At 41.8% G+C, this 19886-nt stretch overlaps 2 protein-coding genes across 2 annotated transcripts; one reads left to right on the forward strand and one right to left on the reverse strand.

Moving 5' to 3' along the window:
• Nucleotides 1–315: 315 nt before the first annotated feature.
• On the reverse strand, nucleotides 316–11823 carry plaa (phospholipase A2-activating protein). The gene is made up of 14 exons (XM_017472401.3): nucleotides 11558–11823; nucleotides 8566–8759; nucleotides 6768–6868; nucleotides 6497–6617; nucleotides 5241–5408; nucleotides 4866–5001; nucleotides 4556–4725; nucleotides 4135–4286; nucleotides 3497–3716; nucleotides 2532–2597; nucleotides 2072–2143; nucleotides 1879–1983; nucleotides 1618–1785; nucleotides 316–1046 (listed from the first exon to the last, which is right to left on the reverse strand). Exons 1-14 carry the CDS (start codon nucleotides 11704–11706, stop codon nucleotides 475–477), a joined length of 2394 nt encoding a protein of 797 aa, XP_017327890.2. The 5' UTR covers nucleotides 11707–11823; the 3' UTR covers nucleotides 316–474.
• A 530-nt stretch (nucleotides 11824–12353) lies between these two features.
• smim20 (small integral membrane protein 20) lies at nucleotides 12354–13420 on the forward strand. The gene is made up of 3 exons (XM_017472402.2): nucleotides 12354–12512; nucleotides 12727–12783; nucleotides 13068–13420. Exons 1-3 carry the CDS (start codon nucleotides 12404–12406, stop codon nucleotides 13106–13108), a joined length of 207 nt encoding a protein of 68 aa, XP_017327891.1. The 5' UTR covers nucleotides 12354–12403; the 3' UTR covers nucleotides 13109–13420.
• The last annotated feature ends 6466 nt before the right edge of the window (nucleotides 13421–19886 follow it).

Raw genomic sequence — 19886 nt, forward strand, 5'->3', positions numbered from 1 at the left:
GTGTGTGAAATGTCTAAGACCTTACTAAGTGTGCTTTTCCAGCACCGTGAATATCATTCTTTGATCATGTTGGATATTTACGTTACAATGATGAACTAATATATATATATATATAGAGTAGAGAATGTCACCACGTGAAAGGTTTTCCCAGGATAAGGATATATATTTATTTATATATCTAGACTCAGGATTAGGTTTAGTCAGTTTGATCCTACTAACCAGTTGCCTTTAACAGATATTTCACCTCACTCGGTCTCTTCTATATAATCCTGATAGAGGGGATAATGTGGTGCTGTGACATTGCATTAGGAGGGATTACTATACATTATTGTTTTATTCATATCATATCATGCATTCATTCAGCCATTCACCACCAGGAAGCAGAAACAGTTAAACAGAAACTAAGTGCTGAGTGGCTGCAACGTAAGAGGATCATGTAAAACAGTTGCAGGTAGATATATGCTCCGGGTGACATCACTGCAGTTCATCCAGCAACAGTCGACAGCACTCGCCCACTTTAGCTGGGTCAGACACGCTGGCATACTTTGTGATCTGCGATGCAACTCCTAGCGAGCGTGCCAGATCTTTAGCCGTGCTGTCTCCAGACACTGTAGTTCCAAGCGCCACTAGGAGCCTAAACACAGCCTCTTTGTCCTGCACTACCTCCAGAGCACTGCTAGCCACTGATAAACACTGGGCTTTGGCCTCGATCTCAACATCTTGGCCATACAGCACACCTGCGTAGTTCAGCACCAGAGTGGCCAGAGCCACGTGGATGTTTTTATTACAGACAGTGCGGAGCTCGACGGCCCGGGATAGCACCGCTTCCCTCTGGCCCAGGAGCAGAGAGCGGCCACGGGATCCAGAGAAACAGTTACAGAAAGTACGCAAAGACAGCATTTGATTGGCCGCCCGACCCTCAGGAGACATGAGGCCCAGCAGGTGGTTACAGAGACTGGCACCTTCTGTTCCTCCACACATCTGAGCATTGATCTCAGGGTGGCGCACAGCCATACGCAGAATGTCCAGTACGGGGAAGACGATATCTGTGGAGAGTTACAGAAACAATCGATGTTACGATGCCTGCTAGAGTCCTACTATGAACAATGCTAAATATCCAGTACGGAGAGGATTTACGCAGTGTTGTTCATACAGCTGTTTAAATGTGAAACCCCTGACAATCAGATGTACTGCAGATAGGCATTTACACTGAGTATCACACGGCACTGGCACAAAAAGCAAGCCTAAATGTTTATTTCCATGCTATAATGCCTTTGTAGGTCATTTGCAGCAAATTATAATCGTCAGGACATTATCAAGGCTTGCAACTCACTTCCTAACCAAGTTAGAGGCATGATAATGTAATGTAGGCCAACAGGAAATCATATGATACCTGATTTGAAAAGGCACCTGATATGCTACACCTAGAGCAAAGAACAGATTTAAGAAGCTAACTGCTAATATTACAGTTGACTCAATCAAGACAAGTATGTGACACTGAAGGCCTAAAGGAAACATTTTTTTATTCCATATTACTTTGCGCTCCCATGATAACCAATTAGCACAATTACAAAGGAAACAATAATTCCTGCTAGAAAACTTCTATATGTGTATTACCTTCAGGCCAGTGGCAGGTCCTCCACAGGATGCTGATTTGTTCTGCTGTAGGCTGATCTTGGCTGTTTGTGTCCGAGACTGCGAGCAGCAGTTTCTCCAGACTTCCCAACACCTCATCGCTCAGCCTTTGGTCCTCCGGAGTGTTGCCGTTCAGCTCCCGCAGCTTAGCTAACACATACATATTTGGGAATTTCCTTTTATTCATAATCAGTACTTACAATCTTTATCTACGGATCATTTAGCTTTGAGCAGAAGACTAACCAAGGATCTGCGTAGCATTGGCCTGTTCAAACATAACTCCGTCCGTTTTGGGGAAATAAATATTTGTGACGGACTTGAGAGCAGCAGAAGAGTAGGCACTGCCACCTGAGGACACATAAAAAGACATATTTGTATGGGTATAAATTTTTTTTTAAAAAGGTGTCTGCACATATAATGTGAGATTGTGCCGTACCTGTGAAGGGATCAGCCACACCTGTAGACGCTGGAGGTGCAGCTCCTGATCCGGGTATGTATCGCCCGGCACCTACAAAAACATACGTACACATTTATATAGTGTATATAGTACGCCAAGTATATAGTACATATTTATACTAAGATAAAATTAACCGATTTGAAAAGGGACGGCTTATTTTAAAGAACAAGATCTGTGAAAATTACTGCAACATTATTCGAAAATCATGAACTTCGGAGGGCAACGTCCCTCCGCTCACATCACCTCATCAGCACCCCATCATGATTGCTTACTCATTTCCATCTCTGCTGTTTATTTACGTTTGAGAAACTGACAATCGGAGCTTAACTAAAGAATCATGCTTCATTTTTCACAATAAAATGACATCATTATTATTATTATTATTATTATTATTATTATTATTCATTTTCAGACACTGTCCTACTGAAAATAGAGCTACCTGTGAAGGGGTCTGCTCCAAAGCCTTGTCTTGGGTCTGCTGACCCTGGAATATAACGTCCTGCACCTAAAAAAAAAAAAAAAAAAAGCGCAGAGGAAAAGATGTGGCATGACCCAAATATCTAATTTAATAGATAAGAAACATGTATACTCTAAAGAGCTTTAGGGAAAGTTAAATGTTCTTAACTTCTTAATGAGATTCTACTTGGAAGCAGTAACATTGAGTATGTTTACATGGACAGCAGGAATCTAATTATTGACCTCATTCTGAATAAGACAACATTGTGATTAAGGTGTTTACATGAGTCACTGTTAGAATACTCCTTTCATGTTCCCGTTTTACATGTTATAGAACATAGATCGATTAACAGCACGTCATTATGTCACCCCACCACGCCATCCGACATCCCTCCAGAATTTCACGTATCAACATACAGCTCGTCTTCATTTTGGTACTGTATACAGTTTTGTGTGTTTTTATTTTTACGAAAGCTTCAAGTGCAGTTAATTATTCGTCATGCTATACGTGCAAATAGACGACTGCTTGAAGCCATGGGCTGCGTCCCAAACCGTGCACTTACCTACTATATAGTAGATAAGTACGCGGTTTGGGATACAGCCGTGCTCTCAAGTTTACCATCAAACGGTTGAGCGCTGCCGTGTGTGTACGTGTCCTGTCGCAAAATGCGGTGAAAACTCCCACACGACTTTAATAATGTGATTAAGGTGTTTACATGTCTGTAATACACGTCCATAATGCGACTAAAATAGGAGCACTCCACATGTCTTTATTCGATTTATGTTTACTTCGAGTATAACTTTAGTCGGATTAAGGTAATCAATGATCTCTGTTTACATGGTCATTTCTTAATCAGAGTATTGTCTTTATCAGGTTAATACTGGATTATTGTTGTCCATGTGAATGTACTGAGTGTGAGAGAGAAACAGTAGCAGTGGGCAGCTTGCCTGTAAATGGATCAACAGCGGTGGCTGGTGCTGGGCCCAGCGTGTGTCCCTTGGTGTTCTCGATGATGAAGTTAGCCACCTGGTCCAGGAACATGGGGTTCAGGTCATTCTTCTGCAGAAAGTTATGTGCTGCCAGCCAGGGGTCTTCGGTCACATTATAGGGCAGCTTCATGGAGGGCGCACCCTCGTTTATATCGATAGAGAAAACAAAATCGTATTCCTGAAGGAGGACAGAGAGTAACAGTGAAAACGTTATGGATGACCTTGTTACAGCATGTTGATTGATTCGGTTGTTTCGTATAAGTTAAATAATGTTGCATTCTACATAACCCGACACGGTATGAATTCTCAGCTGTAAGTTTAATAACCGGAACTGTAAAAGCATATATGGACTATAAAGCATGCTTAACACATCTGAGAACTGAAAATCTGAGTTCTGGCAATAAAGGTACACTTTTCATTTTTGGTGGGGAAAAAAAATCATTCACAAATCTAATCACTAACATTAAAAGATTAAAGACTAGCCTCAGAAATACCTTTATAATGTTCGTTTTATAAATCTTTGGGGGGGGGGGGGGGGGGGGCACCGCTACCCCACCAAATACACAGTATTAATGATGTTAATGTACGTTTCCTACCTTGCCCTCATACATTATGCTCTTAGAGCTCTGTTTGGAGGAGCCGCCCACCACATCTCCAATCTTCATCCAGCGGCTGTCACTCATGCTCCACTGGTACGCCTCGACATTACTGCCTTCCTTTATGAGCCGTGTCTGTCCATCTCGATTCCCTAAACACACACACACACACACACACACACACACACACACACACACACACATCTTTAACTCTACCTTCATTACTTCAGCTTTGTTGGGTTTCTGGCACATATGTCTATGGTAAATACAGGGAGGTCAATTTGAACTGCCATGATGCTCTGGCACACCTTCACTAATATTAATTATTTATTAATTCATTAATTATGATATCTAAGACATCTCCCAAGTTATTATCACTAAAACAGGTTTTGTCCTGAACATAGACGCAACCTCTGCTCACCTGGCTCGTTTAAATGCTCTTTGCCTGGTAACTCCTCTATTTTGATGTCTCCCAGGTCTCCAGTCTTGGGGTCTATCGTGGCTTTGGAGAGCTCTTCCTCGAACGCTTGCAGATCCTGAGCACTCGCTACACGTTCCTCGCTCTCAGTAAACACTCGGATCATGCCGTCGCTGTGGATGTCAAACCAACGTTATTTATGTCTTCACTAATCTGCAAAACTAGACAGCCGTATTACAGGTATAGTCCTCTGTAATTAGTTTCATGTGTACAAGCACAATTTAGGGACTTAATCAGAGAGTGTAGATGATACCTTGCCCCTATAACAATGTCTCCGTTGGGAAGCACACAGCAGCACCAGACTGACTGGGCAGGCAGACGGATGGTCTGAGCGCATTCACCATTTTTCCAGATACGGACTGTCCGGTCCTCTCCTGTGCTTACGAAGTCTAACAGAGAAAGAACATAATATGCTATTTGTATATGACATTAAGAGAACTTTCCTGGACTGATGAAGCCGTGGTACAGCATCCAGGCCTCATGACCACTCATGAAAACTACCTTGAAATTTTCCTTGTTTTCCCCCATATGAGAGCACATATGACTACAGTCTCTCTACATCCTTCCCTTCTCATATGTTAATTTATGTTAGAAATCCATCCCTGTTAAAAATGCACTGCATCTGCACCTTGTCCATTGGGGAAGACAGCCAAGCTGTAGATGTAGTTGGTGTGACTGTAATAGACTTGGACGCATTCTCCCGTCACCATCCATCGTCTGATGCTGGCGTCATTGCTACAGGAGAAAAACTCCTGGTTGTTCAGCACAGCTAGTCCTCGGACACAGTCTTCATGACCTGCAACACAAAACCCGAACTTGGCATTACTGACCCTACTGTTGAACAAAATGCACATTTGTTTTACTATTTAAGCCCTACTTGTGATTGATACATTGATACAAGTCCTGTGATCTCAAACCAGTATATATTAAACTCCAGTATACTGTATACACACACTCACTGAGCACTTTATTAGGAACACTATACTACTACTCGGTAGGGCCGCCTTTTGCTCTTAAAACAGCCTCAATTCTTCGTGACATGGGCTCCACAAGATTTTGCAAACATTCCTGTGAGATTCAGGTCCATGTTGACATGATCGCATCACGTAATTCCTGCAGATTTTTTAGGTGCATTTTCATGCTGTGAATCTCCGACTGAAAAATGTGCCAAGAAAACATTCCCCACATTATCACACCACCTCCACCAGCCTGGAATGTTGACACAAGGCAGATTGGGTCCATGGATTCATGCTGTTGGTGTCAAATTCTGACCCTACCATGTGTGTGCCTCAGAAATAATCGAGATTCATCAGACCAGGCTGCGTTTTTCCATCTTCAACTGTCCAGTTTTGGTGAGTCTGTGCCCTCTACAGCTTCAGCTTTCCGTTCTTGGCTTATACAAGATGAACCTGATGTGGTCTCCTGCTGTTGTAGCTCATCCGCCTCAAGGTTCGACATGTTATGCATTTTAAGATGATTTCTTGTTCATCAGAATTGTACAGAGTTTGTCAGCTCGAACCAGTCTGGCTATTCTCCATTGACCTCTATTAAACAAGGCGTTTCCAACCGAAGAACTGCAGCTTACTGGATGTTTTTTCTTTAATGCACCACTCTGAGTAAACTCTGAGACTGTTGTGTGTGAAAATCCCAGGAGATCAGCAGTTATAGAAATACTCAAACCGGTCCAACTGGCGCAAACAATCATGCCACGGTCAGAATCACTGAGATCACATTTTCCCCCCAAACCTAGGGGTGGTAAAAGTAACTCTGCTTCACACTGGACCTCATCACACCACCCCACTGTTAATTATTTGCCTCTAACAGCATGACCAGTAATGATTACTCCTTACTACCTCATCATACAAAAAAGAAATGAAGACTCACCCGAGTATGTTCTCTCACATCGACCTGCTTTCCAGAGTTTAATAGTTTTGTCAGCCGATCCTGTGAGCATAAGACCCTGCTCTGGCAAAATGACAACCGCCCACACCGCTGCCGTGTGTCCCTGCCATCCAGCAAGATTAAACAAACAAACAAACAAACAAACAAACAGTGTTTGTGCATATACAGCATCAACAGCGCTTATGAATGAATAACGCTTTTCATCTATTAAACTGATTGCACAATACCAGTCAAGATCTCAACGTGAGCTCACCTGTAAGGTCATCATGCATTTGTCACTAAGCCAGACTTTGGCCGTTGTGTCCCATGATCCACTCAGCAACGTCCCGAACTTCCCAGCTGAGAGCGTACACACTGCGCACAACACAATTACTGTTACGTTCTGGTGTTTAGACGGATTTTTACAATTTTCTTTATCTCATGGAGGTCTGTCGAGAGAACCAAACTTTACGTCTCTACTCTAATCTCCATTTCCAAACCGATTGGCTACTCTATAATGTCATATTTTATGATGTCGTTAGGTGATTTTCTGCATCAGACAGCTTCATGGTGTGATGTGAGCACATGAACAGAGTAGAGCTGCAACAACTAAATGATAAAATCGATAATAATCGATTATGAAAATCGTTGTCAACGAATCTCATTATCGATTAGTTGGTCTGCGCACGGCACAGGGTGTGTTTACTCACTACGTTACTTCTGTTCCGAAAACACACCTCGGAGAGTAAATATTAAAGTTGTGTCCCAAATGAAGTACTGTACACTTACACTATGTACTATGTACTCTATGGTCTAATGTGTGGATTTTAGAAAGATAATATCATCTCAAATATAACACTAGCGGTTTTTTTACTAACCGGAAGTATAATCCTTTTCCTAGTCGACGGCGCATGATCTCATACACACGTAATGTGACACCGCTAGCTTTAGCAGATACCCAGAGTCACCAACAATGACTTCAGTTTACTGTTTGTATACTTAGTTATATACTTAGTTTATTTTATATACATAAGTATTTATGCATTATTTTTTATGGATGCACAAAAAGCACTGAATTAAACTACAGTCCTAAATTAATAATATATATTCTGGTGTGTGTGTGTGTATTGGGTTCTTTTCAGTCTTATATAATTGGATAAACAGTTGTGTAAAGTTTGAGTCTGAAGTTTATATTTGTAATGCCCAGTTTGTGGATTTTATTTTAAATAAACGAAAAAATGGCACTGAAAGTTTGCCCCCCATTGGATTAATCGAAATAAATAATCGGCCAACTAATCAATTATGAAAATAATCGTTAGTTGCACCCTAGAACAGAGACTTGAATGATCCCTCGATGTATTTAACTGTAAGTACAAGTTCCTGCAAGTTGCTGGGCATTTATATTATATATATATATATATATATATATATATATATATATATATATATATATATATATATATATATATATATATATATATATATACACACACACACACACACACACACACACACATATATATAAAAAATGGAAAAACTGCCAAAAAAAACAAAACAAAACACATACGCTATTCAAACTGATGAAAATGAGGACAGTCTGTATTGTGATACGTGTTATGCTGGCTAACGTTTGAAAGATTAGAGATAATCTAACCATCATAGTACTTGCCCATGTTTCTAATTTACCATCAGTAACCGAAATCAATCTGTGGTCTGTGACACACACGTCTTTCTCATTTGTCAAGTTCACCCTTAAAGTCAGGTCTTCTCATTCACACTGAGCTCTCACTACAGTGGGCATGATGCTGAACACTGGTCATGATGATGAGCATCGTCACTCATGAATATCGTAGACAGCATGCACAATAGTGATTGTGTAAACTGCTCACGTTCCACTTCAGGCAGATTTCCTCACTCTGACACACACCTACATAACCTGGTGATGAACTGTGAAGTTGGATCAGGGTGTATTAGAGAAGGGAAATCGCTGCACTGGACTGTATCAGGTTACACAAACAGACTTCCTTGATGTGTAAAAAGAAAAAAAAAAAAAAAGAAGCCGCTAACAGCACCTGTGTTTTTATGCCCCTTTAGAGTGAAGAGTGGATCCGGCCGGTCCAGAGAGAAGACGCAGATGTTGTGGTCGTTGCCGCCGGTGACAATGAGGCCGCGGGGGTACGTCTCATTGGGGGCGATGATGCACACGCAGGACACGAAGTTGGTGTGGCCATTCATGCAGTGCATCTCCGTGTAGCCCCTGTTCTCACTACAGGGAAGGAGACAAGAGACGGTTTGCCTTGTTTCCGTTTCACACTACTCCGGCTTCACAGCACGGTTCTTGCTCATTTTGTCAGAAAAAAAAAGGAATTTTACAGGCTTTTCTTACATTCTTAGCTGATCATCAATATCAGGGCAGAAAAACTGAATTGTATTTGATTTGTTGTGTGTTAGCTATTCTATGTGCTATTTTGACTTAAGATACATTCACACTTAAAGCAAGTCGCTCTAATATGAAGTCTACAGTAGGCGTTCCTACTACTGGTTGCTATAGGGTTATATGGGTTATATGGGTTATATGGACGCAGAAATAAAAATATAAAAAAAAAGAAATTATACATACAGTGAGGGAAAAAAGTATTTGAACCCCTGCTGATTTTGTATGTTTGCCCACTGACAAAGAAATGATCAGTCTATAATTTTAATGGTAGGTTTATTTGAACAGTGAAAGACAGAATAACAACAAGAAAATCCAGAAAAACGCATGTCAAAAATGCTATAAATTGATTTGCATTTTAATGAGGGAAATAAGTATTTGACCCCCTCTCAATCAGAAAGATTTCTGGCTCCCAGGTGTCTTTTATACAGATAACGAGCTGAGATTAGGAGCACACTCTTAATCTCAGCTTGTTACATGTATAAAAGACACCTGTTCACAGAAGCAATCAATCAATCAGATTCCAAACTCTCCACCATGGCCAAGACCAAAGAGCTCTCCAAGGATGTCAGGGACAAGATTGTAGACCTACACAAGTCTGGAATGGGCTATGAGACCATTGCCAAGCAGCTTGGTGAGAAGGTGACAACAGTTGGTGCGATTATTCGCAAATGGAAGAAACACAAAAGAACTGTCGATCTCCCCCGGCCTGGGGCTCCATGCAAGATCTCACCTCGTGGAGTTGCAACGATCATGAGAACAGTGAGGAATCAGCCCAGAACTACACGGGAGGATCTTGTCAATGATCTCAAGGCAGCTGGGACCATAGTCACCAAGAAAACAATTGGTAACACACTACGCCGTGAAGGACTGAAATCCTGCAGCGCCCGCAAGGTCCCCCTGCTCAAGAAAGCACATATACATGCCCGTCTGAAGTTTGCCAGTGAACATCTGAATGATTCAGAGGACAACTGGGTGAAAGTGTTGTGGTCAGATAAGACCAAAATGGAGCTCTTTGCCATCAGCTCAATTCCCCGTGTTTGGAGGAGGAGGAATGCTGCCTATGACCCCAAGAACACCGTCAAACATGGAGGTGGAAACATTATGCTTTGGGGGTGTTTTTCTGCTAAGGGGACAGGACAACTTCACTGCATCAAAGGGACGATGGATGGGGCCATGTACCCTCAAATCTTGGGTGAGAACCTCCTTCCCTCAGCCAGGGCATTGAAAATGGGTCGTGGATGGGTATTCCAGCATGACAATGACCCAAAACACACGGCCAAGGCAACAAAGGAGTGGCTCAAGAAGAAGCACATTAAGGTCCTGGAGTGGCCTAGCCAGTCTCCAGACCTTAATCCCATAGAAAATCTGTGGAGGGAGCTGAAGGTTCGAGTTGCCAAACGTCACCCTCGAAACCTTAATGACTTGGAGAAGATCTGCAAAGAGGGGTGGGTCAAAATCCCTCCTGAGATGTGTGCAAACCTGGTGGACAACTACAAGAAACGTCTGACCTCTGTGATTGCCAACAAGGGTTTTGCCACCAAGTACTAAGTCATGTTTTGCAGAGGGGTCAAATACATATTTCCCTCATTAAAATGCAAATCAATTTATAACAATTTTGACGTGCGTTTTTCTGGATTTTTTTTGTTGTTATTCTGTCTCTCACTGTTCAAATAAATCTACCATTAAAATTATAGACTGATCATTTCTTTGTCAGTGGGCAAACGTACAAAATCAGCAGGGGATCAAATACTTTTTTCCCTCACTGTATTTAAACAATCCATCCAACCATCCATCTTCTATACTGCTTATCCTTCAGGGTTGTGGGGAACCTGGAGCCTATCCCAGGGAGCATCGGGTACAAGGCGGGGTACACCATGGATGGGGTGCCAATCCATCACAGGGCACAATCACATACACACTCACACACCCAATCATACACTACAGACACTTTGGACATGCCAATCAGCCTACCATGCATGTCTTTGGACTGGGGGAGGAAACCGGAGCACCCGGAGGAAACCCCCGCAGCACAGGGAGAACATGCATTTTTTTTTTTAAGTTAAAGGGGTCCCTGACTGTAAAAAAAGAAAGAAAAAAAAACAAGAAAAAAAAAAAAAACAAGTTGAAGCCCCCTCACTTACGAGAAGGTCAATAGTACATGAGTATCTGGTATAAGATGATATTCAGACCACATAAGAGCTTATAAAAATAGGCTGAGTTCATCACTTGCTTGTAAAATGTCCAAAGGGAAAAGCAGAAACCAAGCCAACTTCTAAACAAATAACAGACTGAGAACCTCAGAGTCTTACTGTGAAAACACAACATCCATTTTCTATCATCTGCATCTTTAGATTTTTACAAACTGTCTTCTGCATCTTTATATTTTTCCAGATCTGATAAGAGTGAGGACCTTTAAATCGCACACTTTCCCAGAAGACCCCTGCTTCAGTTTCGGTTAGCTTTGGACAGCTAGCTCATTCTCTAACAGATAACTGTTAGTACATCATGTCACGTGATCAGTTCGTTAACGTGTTGAACAATGATAAGAGTTAAGCTATATACAGTGTCAGACACATCTCCGCTCTGTACACTACAGCGGGCTGATGGACAGATAGCGAGCCGGTTACCTTGAGTGCGGCACCCAGACTTTGGCTGTTCTGTCTCTGGACACGGAAACAAAAGCTCCATCAGGGAAAGCCGTCGCAGAGAGCCCCCTGACATCCATCTCATGGCCCGGAATGGAACAACTCAACCGGTATGTGTTATTGGAAGCCATTATGGAGCTTCACTCCAGAAACAATCAATTGACAGGCGCGCTAAACGAATGTGCTAAAAAAGTAAGCAATTACAACCCGGAAGTGACACAGCAACGGCAAGTGTGTTCGATTCGTATTCCAACAAAGCCGGGTCGTGCGCTAGGATTGGGTGGTTGGAGCTCGTCTTGTGCGCTGTGATTGGTTAGTATCTCAGACTCCCAAGAAATGCACCAATCGGCAGAATTGTTCGAAATGTAGGCGGGCTCGAAGAATATTTAGAGAACACTCTCCAAAATAAAGGACCCAGTTTAGGCTTGATTTGTATTGTTTCCATGTGTTACCGAGCGTAGACTCGTCTTAACATAGCTGGAAGGGTTGAGCTTTACAGTTGGTGTTTATTGAATTTATTTAGGCATGTTTTCAATTTTTTTGTGTGTTTATTTTTCATTTTTTAATTTGAGGAACTTTACCCCGGAAGAAAAATCCCCTTAGTAAGTTCTTATTTTTGTTAATACAACTAAAGGATTGAACTTTTTCGAACTAAAGTTCAGTGTTAAAATGGCGATGTATTTAATCAATTGAACCATCACTTTTTTATTTTTATATTGCAATATTTTTATTTTGTATTGTGTGGGTGTTTTTTTTTTTGGCTGTACTTTTACCCCGGAACAAAATATCATCCTCAGCTCTGTCCTTTTCTGACAATTGACAACAAACATGGCGAACAGAAAATTGACAGTGTTCATATTCGGAGGCTTCGTAACTGCGGTCGCAGCGGTTTTTTATCCTATATTTTTTCATCCTCTTATTCACACAGATGATTACAGTAAGTGTGTATAAATGTATATTTAACAGAGGGTTTCCACAATAGCTCCATATGCCCTGTCCTGGCGCCGCATGTGTGCAAACCATATCCATTAGTGTGGAAGCTGCAAGTTATTCTTGCTATAAAATGGCATACTTATCTCAATCATCATCATCATCATCATCATCATCATCATCATCATCCACGTGTCTAATTTTAATGTAACCCTTTACAGAGCAAGTCCAGAAAGTTAACCGAGCTGGAATCAATCAAGCAGATGTTCAGCCTGTAGGTGAGTTGTACAGTACAGTCCACATCTCTGCTCCAGTCGCAGTTAATATCTGATTAACAATTTACATTAGTGTAATCTAAAAATATCTCCTGAGTACAAAACGAATGAAGACACTCTTTTGAAACCTGATCAGACAGCAACAATACAGATCACAGATCAGTCTTGTGATTATTTACATTTTGTCATCCACCCTCTAATGGTCTTCTTCTTCTTCTCTCTCGCTCTCACTCTCTCTGTGTCTCTCTTGCTTTTTTATTATTATTATTATTATTAATTTTTTTTAGGTGTGAAGATTTGGTCGGATCCATTTAAACCGAAATCGTGATGTGACTGATGCTGAATGTGGACAGGAGAGGAGGTTCTTGAGCGTGTGTTTGGATTTCAGGTGTTTGACACAGATTTAAAACTCACAGACTGGGCCAACCAAACACTCCTCTCCTGAGTGAGTGTGTAAGAGAAAGAAACCTTATGCCACTGTATAGTATGTTTTCCACTGTAATGTTTCTGATTCAGCTCTTATACAGGGCTTGATGATTGGCCTTTAAACTGGAGCAGGGGAAACCGGCTGCACGGACTGTCAATACTCTGATACTTTATCCTATTTAATAAAGTTTATGAAAGTTGTTTCAGATGGGTACAGCATAGCAGTATGCATACTTTATTTGAGAAAAGGGGGCATGTGATGTCAAGATTTGAAACCACCTACAGCATAACACTCTGAGATGTGAGACTGAGATTTATCAAGTTGCGTAATACGTATTTAATACATAATGAATAATAAAAGATGCACATAAAAATACCAGTGTCCGATTGCAAGTTTAATTTGGAGAGTAAACTAAACCCAGCCTGACCTCGAATCAAAATTCTATCTAAAAAAACTATATAATATACTGAAAAATGAACAATTTATTGCTATATACGTAGATGAATCTGTGTTTAGCAAGCTCTGACTTCAGCTGCATAACCGATTCCTCTACTGCATGAGTTCTCATAATACTATAAACATAACAACAAACAACAATTCCACAGCTGTAGCTTATATATGCCCTTTTATAGTTCAATTATTATTCATTGAAAGACCTTCTCTTGATATGGGTCTGGGGTAACCTGTTCCAAAACAGCAACAAGAAATGGCAGTGTGAACATCACACCACCTACTGTATGTGTCTGCAACATGTACAGTAGTATGAAAAAATAAGTACATCCCATGGAAACAGTTCCATGTGGTAGCTCAGTTATAATTTTGCACTTTTGCAGTTACCTCTGCTCTTCTGGGAAGGCTTTCCATTCGATTTTGGAGCATGGCTATGAGGATTTGTGTTCATTCAGCCACAAGAGCCTTAGTGAGGTCAGGCACTGAAGTTGGGTGAGGAGAACAAAGGTGTTCAGTGGGGTTGAGGTCAGGGCTCTGTACAGGCCACTCGAGTTCTTCAACTCCAATCTTGTGTGCCTATTGGTTCCAGTGAAGGAGAATCTTAATGCTAAAGTGTAGAAAGTCATCCTATACAGTTTGTAGCAACAGTTTCAGGATGAACCACATATGGGTATCACAAGTATCCATCTAGTGTATTAACCGAAAACTTCCTAGCAAACTACCTGTTTAATTCCATCTGCAGATTATTCTACATCTGTCATACCAAACCGAAATTCTTTTAAAGTACGTAATTCCAGACAAATTCGCATGACATTTATTAGAGTTCTTTGGGTGTGAACTGCTGTGTTCATTTGTTTTAGTAAAACAAAAAGTGCATTTATCCGGGCTTCTGGATCTGTAACACTGCTGCTTGTTATGAAGTGAGACACACTCTAGGGGGAGCACTCATACAACACGATCAGACATTTGTAAGGCTGCTTTGTTGGTATTAGATTCGTAATATATACAGTACATGGCTTGATGATTCTTTAATTGTATATTTTATAAAGACTGTAAAAAAAAAAAAAAAAAAATTCAGTCGTCATGAAGAAATTCACGTCCTTCCAAGTGTCTTTTGTTTCTTTAACTTTGAGCTCAAGCACCACGGTTTTCTCAACGAAACACGCCTTTAACTTTTTAAAACCTGCACGCTGGAACAGAAATATTTTCCTGAGCTTGCATACGAGATTGTAGCTTTAACTGGAAGGATGAAGTTGAAGTGCAGTTCGAATGGGGAAGATTGGCTACCGTGTTAGTGGTGAGTGTGGAATAGCTCATTGTATAAGTCGATCCTCGGAAGCCCATCGGAAACCGGTCGTTGTTTCGGATTAGCCGATCTACCACGTGCGTTATCTTCCAGTCTAAAATGAGAATTTGAATCGCATCAGACTGAACTTGATTAAATGCAGTTTCTAAACTCTTTCAGGTGTTTGCACCAGTATACAATTCCTCACTGATTTCTGTCATAGTTTGAGCCTTGTTTCTTTTTTCCTTTTGTGTCATGTTGATTTAGATTGTTACCGTGGTCTTGTTCCCAATCAAACCATTCGCAAAATGAAATCTGTAACCCGAGAGAACACACGCGGGCCTGAGCACTGCTCTAGGCAAGTCCTGTTGTCGTGGCAACAAGCCTGCACACACACCTGTGTGATAGCATGGCCCAAGGCCTCCCTGGTACACACGTGTATAAACATAGTAGTATACGTGTTAAGCGAGTGACTCTTAATGGTTAAACTAGACTTGTGCAATGAATTTTGTCGCAGTAGCGCTTGTAGTATTTTGGAATTTTGTTCTTTCTTGTAGGAAAATGCTGTTGCAATCTACTTCCATTTTGCAACATGGGTGGTGCTGAGCTTTTCTACACCACACGGAGTCATCTCACAGCTGCGAGTGCATGTATTTAGACTAAAAATCTACGACCCAAACCGCATTAATGGTCTGCACTTATATAGCACTTTTTTCCAAAGTGCTTTACACTGTGGCCCATTCTCACACACACACACACACACCCCAATAGTAGCAGAGCTGCCATTCAAGGTGCTAATTTGCCATCGGGAGCAACTTGGGGTTCAGTGTCTTACCCAAGGACACTTCGGTATGTGGAGTCACGTGGGCTGAGAATCGAACCGCCAACCCTATAATTAGTGGACACCTCGCTCTACCACCTGAACCCCAGCCGCATTAAGTAGCATGAATATCAGTGGGACAAATAATGTAGTGACAATACAGTTTGAGTATCCGTGACTTTTAGAGAACTCTATTACAGACGTGATTGGAGAATAACAACGATTGTGTAATGACCAGTGTGACCGAATTGGTTCCTGAGTCCCAGGTGAAAGCACAAAACCTCTCAATAAGAGCTCGTCTTTCAACGCACGTCAGCCGGTTAGCTGTTACTGTGACAGCCTGATAAAGCAGCAGTGCCCACGCATCGCTAACCTGCTTCAGTGTAACTGCGCTCGTTCTGCACAATCGTAACACCACATGACCCACAGAATAACCTAATCACCTAGGCAGCTGAAGTATAAGCTCTGATTGAAGGGAAAATAGCTGTTTTTTAAAAAGAAATCTCACAGCATAGTCCATGCACCAGATTGGGGGCTCAGCGTAGAGTCTTTCACTGCAGCTCTGTGAATCTCAGAGGCTGTTAGACGCATCTAGCCCACTAACCCTAGCTTGAGATCTAATCTGTGTATTTTGTTCTCCAGCCTGTCCAAAAAGATTTGGCATACACCGTATAGTGTTCGCACACCAGCCCGATTTTTCACCAGAGAATAATTCTACATGAAATTTCAGAGTTGTTCATCGTTTGCGATTGTTGTTGGAGGGGTGCACACATTCACCTGAAGAGATCCCCTGCCAAAGTGCGCCTCATCCTCAAATCCTGCTTTCTCATGAAAATAAAGGCGAGAGCTGTGAATGAATGTCACTACTTTGCATGGAAACAAGAACAAGGAGAACTAATAGAAAATGTGGAGGAAATATTGGTCTGGGAGATGTGGGCATGGTATAGTGAAAAAAAGCATGACATGCCAAATAAGTACTTATTGAAGCAATATTATTGCACTTACATTTTGCCCTCGCACTCCCACACAAATAGATGGAGGATCAGTTGGATTCAGGGATCTGCTGCACATGACAGCAGATGAATACGATTGCTTTTTGGTCTGTCGCTGACTTTTTCCTCATTGCCGTACATGTAGGGTGATTCACACTGTGTAATTCACTGCTGAGAAAATAAAACATGCTTAAAAAAAGTCTGAGCCTTAGCAGTCGCTCAGTGACTGAGAAAAGTGAATGACCGGATGGTGCAAACTACACACCCGGTTCGTGTAGGAGCGTGCATTAAGTAGTCACTGAGGCAGGGGGGTTTAGTAAGTCATTCAGCACCAAAACGAATCAGCAGGCTAGAATCGTGTCGTGTATACTAGGCTTTAATCAGTCACTCTTACCCAATATAACAATCTAAATAAGTTGCAAATACAACAATAATGAGAAACTCACCAGTACATCCTGTTTACAGTTACATTTACATAGCGCTTTTCTAGACACTCAAAGCGCTTTACATAGTGTGTAGGGGATCTCAACCACCACCGGTGTGTAGCATCCACCTGGATCATGCGACGGCAGCCATAGTGCTCCAGAACACCCACCACACACCAGCTATTAGTGGAGAAGAGAGGAGAGTGATGAACCCAATTCAGATTTGGAGATTATTAGCAGGCCATGATAGAGAAGGGCCAGTGGAGGAATTTCACCAGATTTTTAATGACCACAGAGAGTCAGGACCTCAGTTAAACATCTCATCCAAAAGACAGTGCTGTTTTTACAGTATAGTGTGCCCTTCACTATACTGGGGCATTAGGCCCTGAGTCCCCACACAGACCACCGGGTGAACACCTCCTGCTGGCCTCACTAATGCCACTTCCAGCAGCAACCTTAGTTTTCCCCAGGCGGTCTCCCATCCACGTACTGACCAGGATCAACCCTGCTTAGTTTCAGTGGGAAACCAGGCGAGAGCTAGTCACTAGTGAGCTATCATGAGTTTTGCAGATGAGCAGGTTCTTAACTGAGTAACGATATAAACACTACAATGAGGGTGAATCATTCACTTGCTTCCCACAAAATTATACAACAAATAAATGTAAAATCTGTTCATCAAATAAACCTAAATCTCCATCAGCCCTGACTCCTTTTTCTCTCTTTTAGTATAATATTACACTTTCACTTGCCCATTCCTATTTGTTTATACTCTCCCTCTCTCACTCTCTCATGATGTGTAGTAGGACTTGTTTCACGCCTAAAGTTGGGACGTGATGGCGTTTGACATATATAAGCTATATATATAAGCCACAGTACAACTAAACGTTAATGCAAAATAACAGAGTAAATGATTTTCCTGTAGTAAGTTAATAGTATTTCTTAAGGACAGCAGCTATAAAAATGGGTTACGTTTTTATAGCTTCTGTGTCTTTCCATGTCTGTATCCTTACAGCTCTGTATTCTGAAATAGTATGTGCCTTAAAGTCAGCATCAGTATTTTTGGATATTTTTCCTGTGTTCCATTTGAAGCATTTCGGGGCGGAAGAATGGTATTGTGTCTGCTAAAAGGATCTGAATGACAGAGAGAGGAAAAGTGAGAGGGCTTATGAGGGGAAGCAGGGTCCCGTCTCCCGCGAGAGCTGCCGCATAGCCAAGAACTGACATAATATCTCCTCACCGCCACAAAGAGCACATCGCTAACCCTCAGTGGAGAAGCTGCCAGCGCGGCAGCTGCCAAACGCAATAACACTCTCGCCCCCCATCCCCACCACTCCTCCTCTTTCTCATCGCACACTCTCTCTCCTTGCTCCCTCGCTGATCAACAAACCCCATTGTTTATGGGATGCTGTTATCGTTGGTCTGCGTTCAGAAAACAAAAGAAAAAACTCCAGGGCCCCAGCCGTGCGAAGGACTATCAAAGCAAAGCGCGGAAAAAGAGCAACGAGAAGAGAGCAGAATTCCTTTCATTCCGAGCATGGTGTTTTCCAGATTCCTGAAGTGGCGACAGCCACAGTTCGACATGGAAGGAACACCTGGATGAAAAACAACAAAAAAAATCCAAATTTGTTAGATAATAAGAACCTCTCAGGTTGTCAGATATAGCCCTCTGAATTGTTTGTAATTACAGGAATTTAAAAAACTAAATCAAAGCCATCAGCTGAAGTTGTTTTGGCCCACATCACAAGTGACATCAATCTCATATTAACATGTTGTTACATCTGCTGTACACACAGATGTTTTTTTTTCTTCCCCCCCCTTCCTTGAATTTGCAGAGGTTGTGTAAGCTGAGAGAGAGCCGGGAACGTTGAACAAGCCAATGTGACTGAGAAACAACGGGAAAAATTTCCATTGGGGAAAGAAGAAATAAATGCACAAGCAGCCTCCAGGCATGACCGGTGTTGTCAGATTAGAAGAGAACAGGAAAAGCGAAAGCAGTGGATATGTGCTTTGGGACGTTTTGAGAGAGAACAATAACAAGAGCACAGAGAAATCCAGGCTTTCAGAGAGATAACCTCTTTAATTAAGAACAGCGAGAGTTGCTTGGTGTGTATTTTCTGTTCAAGTGCTTTTGTGCTGAACGTTCTCAAAGCGAAAGAAGCTGAGGGACAGTCGGTTTCTGACAGTTTTGCCAAATGAAAAGAGGAATCTTTTATGTACTTATAAACACGCACGCAGCCTCTGACACATTTACATGGTCAGTCATGGAGGTTCTTGTTCTCAGCAGAGAATATTTCTTACCCTCAGAACAATATAAGTGCAGTGAGGCTACATTCTTGGGTTACCAGCCTGAGAGAGCAGATAGCATGAGTATTCAGCAATGTCTGGAAAAATGAGCTCCGGGAGGTAGGCCTCTTTGTCCCTACTGACATGGCCATGGGCCAGAGAGAGAGAAAGAGAGAGAGAGAGCATCTTTAGTGACAGAGCCCATTGCTGCATTTTTAGTGTGTGCATGAATGCAAAAATTCTTATGAACCGCAGACCAAAGCTGTGGTTAGCAATGGGTTGCATCTCTGCTTCTGACCATATCCCATTGTTTATGTCTTTAATTATGTGTATATATTTTTTTTTACATAACTAATTAATCCAGCATGTTAAGTCAGTGGATCTAACGTGCGTGTGTATGCCGCTCAGCAGGCAGAGCTCGCTG

The sequence above is a fragment of the Ictalurus punctatus genome, chromosome 7, assembly GCF_001660625.3.
Source record: "Ictalurus punctatus breed USDA103 chromosome 7, Coco_2.0, whole genome shotgun sequence".
Lineage (NCBI taxonomy): Eukaryota > Metazoa > Chordata > Actinopteri > Siluriformes > Ictaluridae > Ictalurus > Ictalurus punctatus.